Source organism: Euwallacea fornicatus, chromosome 3, assembly GCF_040115645.1.
Source record: "Euwallacea fornicatus isolate EFF26 chromosome 3, ASM4011564v1, whole genome shotgun sequence".
NCBI classification, from domain to species: domain Eukaryota; kingdom Metazoa; phylum Arthropoda; class Insecta; order Coleoptera; family Curculionidae; genus Euwallacea; species Euwallacea fornicatus.
In genome coordinates this window covers 6,033,850-6,044,167 of record NC_089543.1, presented here as the reverse complement: position 1 = coordinate 6,044,167, position 10,318 = coordinate 6,033,850, and the positions used below count along the sequence as shown (strand labels likewise).

The window sequence follows — 10,318 nt, the reverse complement described above, 5'->3', positions numbered from 1 at the left end:
TCCTAAAAGGTCCCTGTCGTCGAGATCTACCTAAGCAATAAAAAAAACTGTTTCTATTGAGTATCTATCAAATTGCCTCTGAGCGCAAAACTTTTTACTGCCTAACAACTAAAGGGTTCAGTTTATAGCTGAGGTATTACAAGTAACACGTTACAATCTATTTTCGGAATTAAAAGGTCGCGTCTCTTTCCATCCAAAGAAAAATATTTTCTTTATTTTAAGGGGCAGCAAAACTGGTATCAGGAACTTTGAATTAACGTATAGAAACTGATATTTCGGCAAGATAAAAGATCACTAGAAAGTTCTACAACGGAATAAAAAATCGATATTTTCTCGTCACAAAAAACTTCGAATATCGAAGGTTGCTGGATGTTGACTAATAATAAATAAGGCGTTAAGAAGTCACGAAAAACATTATAGCTCATGTGGATCACGCACTCACTTGCACTAAGTCTGCTCCACAATTTCAAAAACATATCGATTCCGTGCTCAGTTCTAGGAAGCATCGCCCATCGATCAATGGCGACCATTCTGCGCAGGCGATACGGTCATGTGTCAGAGCCGACGTCAATTTTACTTCGGCGTAAGTCCGCAAGAGTCGCAGAGTTTCATTGATGAGAGAGAAGTATACTTGTTTGTCGTCACGTAGATATAAATACATCCATTGTAATTTATAAAATCGAATTTCAGAGAGAAGTTGGAATCTGCGGTTGAATCGTTGTGATAATTGGAATTTATTCCATTTTGGTGCCGCGAATTTGCTATCCTCTCAACATGTCATCCTCGAAATCTAGCTCAGGAAACGATGACGTTTTAGGAGGTACGTACATACATGTTGCTAAACTGCTGTTTACCTCCATATTTTTATTGTCTATTTATTTTTATAATAAAGACGTCGGAGATATTTTTAAAACGTGCATAAAGAATTATCCTTGCATGTCATTGAACCGTGATATTTCTTTATTCAGCAATTATACTTTAACGCTTTAATCAAAGATGATTTCTGTGGAAATACAGTAATTGAATGCAATGTATTCTCTGTGAAAATATAGCGACTACCATGTATTTTCTATGAGAATACATCAGGTTCTATGTAATACTAGTATAATGGTAGGAGAAGATAAGCTGTTAACACTGCCATACAATGGGGGGCAGTGCCACTGATTTGTGTTTCTATGGTTTATTTGTTAAATATTGTCATCACTTTAATCCTGCAATAATATCAAGATTTTTTTAAGTTATTGATAAATCATAGATTCAAAATAGTGGCTTAAGTCAAAGAGTGTAAGTTAAATCAAGGCAAACTCTGGAACCAAGCAGCTACTCTGCAAAGTATATCCACTGAGGAAAACATAACTGAATATTTTTTAGTTGTTTAAGTATAAAACCCATGGGACACTATATTTTCCAAATTTACTATTATTTACTTGCAGGATTTATACAAATAGCACCAGTGTTGTTTTGATGTTTCTCAGAATTCCACATACAAATAATATCTAACATCTGATATCTGATTCTCGCATGTAGGGGCAGGAAATCACTTTCTCTATGTAATTTTTCTCAATTACTATAAAGTCAAATTATACTTTACAAGAAGAGATTATCTTTTGTTTTTATCAGCTATTTTAATCTGTACTATCGGCTCTCTTTGTCATACAGGGAACTGCACAACAGGAGATAAAGGGGTCACTTTAGGGCATCAACAACTTGTAGATCAACTAGAAAATTTCAATTTGTATTACTAAGCAGCAACACCTACAACATAATAGGAGAACAAAAATTTGGAACTTTTGAAGGCGTTCTAAATGATCTAGGTAGTTGTTGTAAATGAAGTATTAATGATACTTCATAATGAATCCTACATCATATCTGAAAAATTTATTTTCAATAAAAAATAAAGAGGATTTCATTTACATTCATCAATTTACAAAAAAAGTAATTATAAATAAATAAAGGCAGTGGATATTTCCATACATTTATAAAGGTTTTTTGGTGTTTTCGCCATAAAGAAAAATGATTTAACCCTGTAACAAAATTCTGCTTCTTGATGACTCCACATCTACCTTAATAACACAGAGTGTCATGAAAATATTTTAGGGAGCAATAGTCGCGGTAAAATAATAAACAAATACTAATAAACCCATGCTCAAAAAAGTACCATTTTTAATATACACCTAAGAAAAATGCAAAATATGAGAAAGAATGTGAATGTTTGCCACCCAGTATGTTGAAAATAATGCGTTTTTGATCATGGATCTATTAGCATTTTTTTATTATTCTGCAGAGTGTTGTGGCTCCCTTAAACTGTCTCTGTGATAATATGTTGCACCCTGTATATACACACAAACATACAAAATAAAAGTATTGAAATTAACATTCAATCAAATTTAGCATCCCTTTTAGAGTCCTGGGTGGAAGTCAGCGGAGCAGCTTCCCATGGAGGGGGAACCCCTGCATCCATCACTCAACAGTTGACTGTTGAGGACTATTTGCGTTTACTCAAAGAGGCTCAGGAGTCCAATCAGTCTTCATGTAGAGATTCGTTGGCCAGTTCTCGAAGAGGTTCTCCCAGGGGCAGCCCCAAGTCGCCACCCAACAGCCCAGTGGTACAAGGAACAGCTCTAAATCTTGAATGGCAGTCCTACTATGTAAATTCAGAATCTAAGGAGGTAATGGTGAAAGATTATTTTAAGAAACATCGGCTATTCAGGTGGGAAACGGGGATGGTATATAAAAAAAAAACTGGTGTAAGGCCAGTCGCTCAAAATCCAACTAATTGAACTGTGGCAATCACGCCAGACCGATTCATTGTTTTGGCTACGTGATTGGCGTCATACAATTTTTAAGAATAAAATAAGTGACTTTGAATTCTAATTGGATTGGGACCCATATTTCTTGCAGAACATTTGATGCTTTCTGCCGACATGCCTAATATAATTTCACCGCGGTAGTCTAATAGCTCATCGTTGTTTACAGGATTTCCTTCCCTTTGACTGGAGCAGCCGTCCAGACAGTATGCCGTCAAAGCCATGGAGCTTCAGAGCGCCGCACAAATATGACATGTTCAGTCTTCGTTACGCAAGAATAGGGAACACTCCCCTTTTTTCTAAAAGAGGAATCTGCATCATGTTTCTCACTAATCTCTTTTCGCTTCTGTTTGGAACCGGAGTTGGCGTTTTTCTTAATCGCTACGGATTGTACTTCTCTGTTCCAGCCATAAAGGTTCGTTAGATTGAATTTGAAAGATGCCCAATGCTAAGAAATTAAATGCCGAAGTAATGTTTTTGAAATGTGCAAAGTAACATTCCTTCCATTACTAACATGTATCAGGATGTAGATGTATATTATATGGATTATTGTTAAATCTAAACTTAACGTTTTGATGAGTGTAGATTAGACTTGATATCAGTACTGCAAGGTGGATCTGCAACAGTGTTGAATGTTGATAAAAGTCTTGATGGATTTTGATATGGATGTCTGTATCAACAAGGCGTGTCACTTTCACATTAATATTTTTGAGTCGGTGTTTTCCTATCGTTTTTAAATAGCTTTGGGACATCAGAAGAATGACTGAATGAGACTGGAAATTTTTTCTATCTAATTGGCTAGGAATACTATAAAACACACATTCAATTTGTTTACATAATTTTCGTTTTTACGGAGCTGTTTCATTTCAAGTTTACTCTCGATTTTATAAAATGGAACATAATTTCTGTATAGGAATTATTGATTAACTTGTTACGATCGATTACTTTAGGTCTGTATTACAATTGAATGTTATAACAATTTATTTAAATATTAAATGCACGATTATTCTAAGATAGAGTACTAACCAGAGTGGAAAATAATATATAAATATATATATGTGTGTATATATATATATATATATTATCTGAAATGTACATAGAGATGTTATAGATAAATTATTATCAGGCAGAACATGGTGAATTTTTGTCTTACTGTTGGCATGTAGCTTGATCTCTATGTTCTCTTCAGAGCTATGAATAATCATATTCTTAGGTTAACTATAGTTTTGTAATTTAAATTACATGTTAACTAATAAATTTTGTAACTGACACGGGGTGTGCATTATTATTGTTTCTGATACCTTGGCAAATTTTTTTCTTCAATTGATAACATCTTCGCTAGCATAATCTTCAACGAGTTTTAGGTATTTATCCTAAATATGGAGACTGGGCTGACGAACAATAAATAACTTAGGAGAGATAAATAAAACCATGTGATATATTAAGAAATCTCTTTATTAGTTAGGTACTAACTACTAACGTTCGTATCCATACCCCTCTCAGCACAAATAGCTCATTTGTTCTATTCTAAACACAACTGACAAAATTTAAACTTATAACAAAAAGTAGAATGAAATGAATCAAAGGAAAAGTATCAATCTCGACAACGACAACACGACATGGTGGATGTTTCTTTGAAACAATACCCATTAATGAGTCGACAATGATCTTATTTACACACAGTAGATAACAAAAATAAATTATCCTCTCACACAATGTTTAATAATATACTAATGTTTTTTGGCCGCCTTGTTAAGTTTTTCGTAAGTGTTGTTGCTGTTGTACCAAAGCACTAAAGGAATGACCAAGGATGGAGAGGTCATAAGGGCAAAAGCGAGCCAATCCCAATAATGCGCGGAAAATTTTTTGTCAAAATCACGGTAAGCCACAATTCCTCCTTCACCTGGTTCACTGCTGAAGGCAATCTGCGTCTATAAATGAAAATTGAAATTGACAAGTGAACTTATGGAATTTAAAGGCACTGATAAAATATTTAGTGTGGCCTTAACTACAACATATGTCATAAGAATACTAATAAAAAACCAAGTGTTTTTTTCATATTGAATATTACCATCAGTACTAGAAGGTAGAGTGCTTACCTTGGCATCGGCAGCATCAGAAACTTTGTAGCTGACTTCTGAGCTGGTGAAGTTAAAATATCCATATTTGTTAGGTCGAACCACTACTAAATGTGTGAAGTTTGATTCTGGTGGAATTCTAGAGAATTTTGAAGTCAAATGTCCTCCAACAATTTCAAAAGCATCAGAATTGAATCCCCTATCTGTTAGCTGCACATTAACAGCAGGAACTTTTCCAATATTGTGTAATGTATATCGAACTTCAATATCTCGTCCTTGTACAAGATACCTGTTCAAAATTTGTTTTGATACCAGAAGTCTGGCACCTTGCAAATCGCCGGTTTTCTCTTCATTACAAAATCCTAAGGCAAGCAGGGCCAGCAAAATTGTGAGTTTATTGAGCATTTTCTGAAAAGATCCAAATTGTTAACACTGACACGAGTCTACTTGGTACAAAATTAATTAGTCAGTTTTTCACTTACCTATGTGATTTTAGAGTTAAGTTTCAGTCAGAAATATGTAACTGAACGCAAGAGGTTTAACTAGACACAAAACCGCCACGAATCAAAATACTTTTAATTCATATTTTCACTGGCGATTTGTGTCGCTCGACTTTCCAATGGATGTGCGTGGACGCGTAGCGGTTCTGACGTGACGAAAATTGTTAACGTGTGTGTCGTCAGCGTAAAAGCGCTTTCGGCTATTGTTCTTGAGAGTAAGTAGAACAAATAGAGTTAGTATAATAATGTAAAGTATGTATATATCTTGACCTAATAAATTAAATTGATGCAATATGTTGTCAGATTTAATACAAATTTCAAGAAGAAGTATATATTGTGACGAATACATTAGCAATTTAATTGAAATATGTTGATTTTGCGTTATTTTGACGCCTACGAGTGTGCTCACATTGTGTGCTATCCTCGTTGGTGCTATGCATTTTGACAAAGACAAGATACCTGTGGTAACTGGAAATCAATTTTTTGTTGTTTACTGTTTACATTTTACATCTGATTTTGATTGTTTCCTAATTTTTTTTTGTTTTGATTCCAAAACCTTGTAGTTCTCTGGTCATTGTTGGTAGATAATTCTTTTCAGATTTGTTGAACTTCTAACCTGAAGCAGTATTAAATTAAATAGGTGATAATGGTAAATATCATTTTGTTTAGTACTCATCTATATCTGTTGTTTTTACGTGTACGTTACATTAAATCTGATCTATGGAAGTAGGGTCAATCTTTATCAAAGATGAAAGCACATTTGTGGGCAGCTTATTAGGGATAAACACAGGGTTTGAAATTGGTTCTATATGTATCAGGATCTTGATTACCATAAATGATACTAAATTGATTAAGTGGACTCAATTTTATATTTGGTAGATTCTTGATTTTAGCTGTTTATAATATCCGCCTCTCTGTCAAGTACAGCAAAGTAAATGTGATTCACCAAAAAATCAAGAATATCTGAGGCTCTTGAATTTTATTTTATTATAATTATCTAAGATATAATATACGAAACATTAACGGCTTTTATGTTTTTTTTTTTGCTTAAATTATTAAGTCTCATTCAAAGAGTATAAAAAGCCATTCTAATCATCCTAATTTAATTACTTTTTTTCAATAAAATGTATCGGCACACGGTTGTTTTTTCCAGAGATTCCGATTCAATGGAGATGCTGATTGCCCTGATTGGATTCTAGCTGAAATATATACATTGTCCAGGTTGTCATCAATAAAATTAAAACTTCTAGCACAAATTGTCTGTCAAGGAATAATCACACCACCAATTCAGGTATCTACTTTTCATGATAATAAGTGTCCTATAAGTTCTTCGGCGAATTCATAGTCGAGGATAATTATCAATTTCTTACACTCCCCTAATATTAACCACTTTTATTTCAGATTGATAAAGTTGACAAACTGTTTGCTGAATCAAAAACTGGTAGGTTTGACCTCTTAACTGAAAAAGATACTTAAAATAGGCAACCCAAAACACACTTTCCTTCTCCAAATCTTCAAAGTTCACTTGTGTGTAGCTAACAGTGAATAGCAATTTTTTTTTCTTGCAGAAGCAAATATCAATATAACATCGTGCATATCTTGCTTATCATTTCTACTCTCATCAGCAACCCGATTCAACTGCGACAGTACTGCTTTGCACTCCGAACTGCAGCAATTGGGACTGCCACGTGAACACAGTACCTCGATTAGGAAAGTTTTCGACGAATATAATGTTAGCTTAGTGGAAACGTTCAAAGCCCAATCGTTGAAGAGTAAGTTGAATTCAATTTATGTTGATTGCAAAAATATTTTTATCACGAAAAATGCTTATTTTAGTCAATCCATTGGAGGACATTTCTGCAGAGATAGATCCGGAAGTTGGATGTACAAGAATAGATCTTAATATTCAAGGACAAAACAAATCAGTCTTAATAACTGAAAATACATTAGATAGTTTGTTAAATGATCTAACGCACATTAAGAAGGTTATGTCAGAGTTAAAAGGCTCTTAGTAATAGGCAGGATCTAATGTTTGTTAATATAGAAAGTGTAACACAAAAGAATTTTTTGTAAGTAGCTCCTTAGAAGTTTTGCAGTAATATTCATGTTAAGAAGCGAGTGATCTGACCATCGGGAATCCAGATAAAATAGAATGATTTCGGTAAAAATCGGAAACGAAAAAACTGCTTGATCTTAAAAAAAATATATGACTCCAAATTCATCGTATTCGTTTTATAATTTTCATCAAAATAATCATCAAAATCACTGGTCATTCAAATATAAAACCTTTCGAATTAAGCGGGATTTCAGATACCCAAATCCTATCCTTAATGACAAGAAAAACGTCCCGGCCCAAAAAGGGATTAAGTGCGGTATTTAGATGACATTGCAGCCAGGATGGATTAGTTTTATTACTGTTTTAATCAGACTGGGATTTAAAAAGAAATTGCCTTGGAATTTGCAAGTGTCTTGCCCAATTTTTTAACATCGGTTTATTAGGCAATAACAGCAATTTACATCACCCATACATGACAAACTACTCATAAGTTACTTTCCTGCTATTATCTCGATATTTGGACAGAAATGCTCTGGCACATGCAATAACCATTTCGTATTCCATAAATTTTTAGATAAGAGAATAGATTGGAACCGAATGTTACTAAATACGAATCGGAAGGAATATATTCAGAGGTAAAGCCGGCACAAGCAGTAAATGAAATGCATTGCGAGGAAATTTGAATTTTAAAAGAGGATGCTTAAAATCCTTGCTTGATTCGTTTTTGGAGCAATATCATAAAATTGTCTTTTCTTGGAATATTATAGTGATATTAAATGGTGAGCTGTGCCAAAATGGAGACCATAATAGATCAATATGTGCAAAAGAAATGTGTGTGATTGAAGTTTGTCACACAACTGAGTTACAAGTATTTGATTTTTTGGCTTAGTATCACTCATTTTTGTAAAAAAAAAAGTTATTCATAACGCTATTCGTTATTCATAATAACTATTTTATTGCATATACCTTTTTAACATCCATGGATTAATGGAAAGTATATCTTTACTATTAAAAACAAAAGATAACGATCCAAAAATACAATATTCTTGACATTTTGATGAATACTATTTTGTCTCTTAAAGATTCTTGATAATTTGGCGAATAGCGTTTGTTTTGTAAAATGACCCTTATAGAATTTTCTTCGTTGGTTGGATGGTTAGATCGTAATATACCAGTGTACTAAGCCACTAATCGACGCCTAGTGCCAGATTTGTGCTATCCCAATTCGAAGACACTTTAAAAATTTTAAATTCCCATTAATATTCCCACAAAATAACAAAAATAAATTGTGTGGAAGATTAACTGGCAGATAACTAGTTATCAGCAAGTATAGGCATTATTAAATATGTACCCCAAACAACCGAAGAAACCAAAGATAATCATCTGAAATAAACTCCCCGTCACGAGTTTAAAACTTTTAAATTCTCTATGAAGGAAACCACGAAACAAATCAGTTTCCATACCAGTGGCAACTCGTTGTACAACAGTTACATCCTTCAATTATTTTTATTGAGATGATTATATCTAGTATAAGACTATAAAAAGTTCCTTTCCGATGACAAAAGCAAGACACCCGCCTCTGCTTCTATTCAACAGTGTGATAAAATACAAGGAAATGCCTATTAGGCGTGTATACGGATTTTCCATGGTGAATTGGTGTTGTGAAGTTATCGGAAAGTCGTGTGTGAGGCGCGTGCACGATAACACTATATGGCAGTTTAATGTGATTGTAATGATTCCTGCATGCGAATCGCATGTGTTGACATGCATCCCCTTGGTGCTACAGGGTAGACTGATTATTATACTCTAGATTGTGTAATAATGGATTCCCATCCGTGGAATTTCTCACTATATAAACGAGATATTGATTTTATTGCATAATGTCTGGCTTGCTTCGTGCCTATCATAAACAGAAGGATGGTTTATTAGGAATCTGACAGCATGTTATAGATTCACCTACATAAGTGAACGGAACGACTTATTTTCTGCGATAAATACAGGCATTAAGATTGGGATTAGTAGCTTGAGAAAAGCAGGTACAGATCCTAAAAAGGGATTGGAAGAAAGCTGAGAAGGGTTTTTTCTTGTCAAGATATTTTCAAATTATCCTTAAATTGACATACATAAATGAGGATAAGTAGCTACTCAAAATTGTTCAAAAGAAACTGGCCATCAATTTTCTACCAAAAATCGCAATTTTATCTTTAATTTATGAAATAAGAAAATTGAAACGTGCCTGGGCCGCCGAATTTTTACGTCGTCAATCTTATACCGTATTGCGGAACTCCTTTCATATTAAAACCGCGTGGAAATGCTCGAATGCACGCTATTGGAAGCCGATTGTCGCTTGTCATTCCTCTGAATGAGCTACGACGTGCAGTTCATACTTCTCAAGGGAGGGTAAATGCGGGATTTCGTACGTCACGATCTTCATCTGTGGGAATGATTGTGTACAGGGCGAGTCGAAAAACTACGAGTTTTCCTTTTTGGTTTTTTTGGCTTTGAGAGTCGACGACTGGATGGTAAAAAAGTATTGTATGTTACAAAGCTCGCGCAAGGCGATTCAAATGCGCCGAATGAACGAGGGATAGGAGAATGATGTGTGCACTATAGGCTGTGTAGGAGTCTCAACTGAACATCGCTAAGAAACTTGAAAATGATAGCTTTCTCAAACGAGTATGTACTATGCAATACGAGTATGTACTAGAAAAATTATTATAAAATTGACGAAAAAATTGCTAAGGCCGTACTAGAAAAGTTTGATCGCCATTCGTGACAGGCCAAATCCCATGGAGGGAAGCCGAGGCAGTCACCATAGTTTTTTTTAATACAATTTAATAAATCACCGTAATTTTCCAATGTTTCTTAATCATTAGC

The 10,318-nt window shown here is 34.3% G+C and overlaps 3 protein-coding genes across 7 annotated transcripts; 2 read left to right on the top strand and 1 right to left on the bottom strand.

The window, feature by feature from the left end:
* The first annotated feature begins 496 nt into the window (after positions 1–496).
* BNIP3 (BCL2 interacting protein 3) lies at positions 497–4,078 on the top strand. Of its 5 annotated transcripts, none has more exons than XM_066302461.1 (4): positions 497–625; positions 691–820; positions 2,392–2,669; positions 2,977–4,078. In XM_066302461.1, exons 2-4 carry the CDS (start codon positions 775–777, stop codon positions 3,229–3,231), a joined length of 579 nt encoding a protein of 192 aa, XP_066158558.1. In that variant the 5' UTR covers positions 497–625; positions 691–774; the 3' UTR covers positions 3,232–4,078. The 5 variants fall into 5 exon arrangements, with proteins under 5 accessions (XP_066158558.1, XP_066158560.1, XP_066158557.1 ...); XM_066302463.1 differs by having other exon boundaries at positions 498–633; positions 2,404–2,669; XM_066302460.1 differs by having other exon boundaries at positions 498–633.
* Positions 4,079–4,244: 166 nt separating this feature from the next.
* SsRbeta (signal sequence receptor beta) lies at positions 4,245–5,545 on the bottom strand. Its single transcript, XM_066302458.1, has 3 exons — positions 5,368–5,545; positions 4,907–5,293; positions 4,245–4,738 (listed from the first exon to the last, which is right to left on the bottom strand). Exons 2-3 carry the CDS (start codon positions 5,288–5,290, stop codon positions 4,538–4,540), a joined length of 585 nt encoding a protein of 194 aa, XP_066158555.1. The 5' UTR covers positions 5,291–5,293; positions 5,368–5,545; the 3' UTR covers positions 4,245–4,537.
* Positions 5,546–5,857: 312 nt separating this feature from the next.
* Positions 5,858–7,606, top strand: LOC136350586 (COMM domain-containing protein 4). Its single transcript, XM_066302464.1, has 5 exons — positions 5,858–6,034; positions 6,539–6,676; positions 6,787–6,826; positions 6,954–7,157; positions 7,222–7,606. The coding sequence occupies exons 1-5, from the start codon at positions 6,032–6,034 to the stop codon at positions 7,395–7,397; spliced, it is 561 nt and encodes a 186-aa protein (XP_066158561.1). The 5' UTR covers positions 5,858–6,031; the 3' UTR covers positions 7,398–7,606.
* The last annotated feature ends 2,712 nt before the right edge of the window (positions 7,607–10,318 follow it).

Coding starts and splice junctions, on each gene's coding strand:
- BNIP3 (XM_066302461.1), top strand. CDS start 775: ATGTCATCCTCGAAATCTAGCTCAGGAAACGATGACGTTTTAGGAG. Junction 821..2,391: donor AAACGATGACGTTTTAGGAG/GTACGTACATAC, acceptor AATCAAATTTAG/CATCCCTTTTAGAGTCCTGG. Junction 2,670..2,976: donor TAAATTCAGAATCTAAGGAG/GTAATGGTGAAA, acceptor CGTTGTTTACAG/GATTTCCTTCCCTTTGACTG.
- SsRbeta (XM_066302458.1), bottom strand. CDS start 5,290: ATGCTCAATAAACTCACAATTTTGCTGGCCCTGCTTGCCTTAGGATTT. Junction 4,739..4,906: donor CTGATGCTGCCGATGCCAAG/GTAAGCACTCTA, acceptor TTTCATTTATAG/ACGCAGATTGCCTTCAGCAG.
- LOC136350586 (XM_066302464.1), top strand. Junction 6,677..6,786: donor TAATCACACCACCAATTCAG/GTATCTACTTTT, acceptor CTTTTATTTCAG/ATTGATAAAGTTGACAAACT. Junction 6,827..6,953: donor GTTTGCTGAATCAAAAACTG/GTAGGTTTGACC, acceptor TTTTTCTTGCAG/AAGCAAATATCAATATAACA.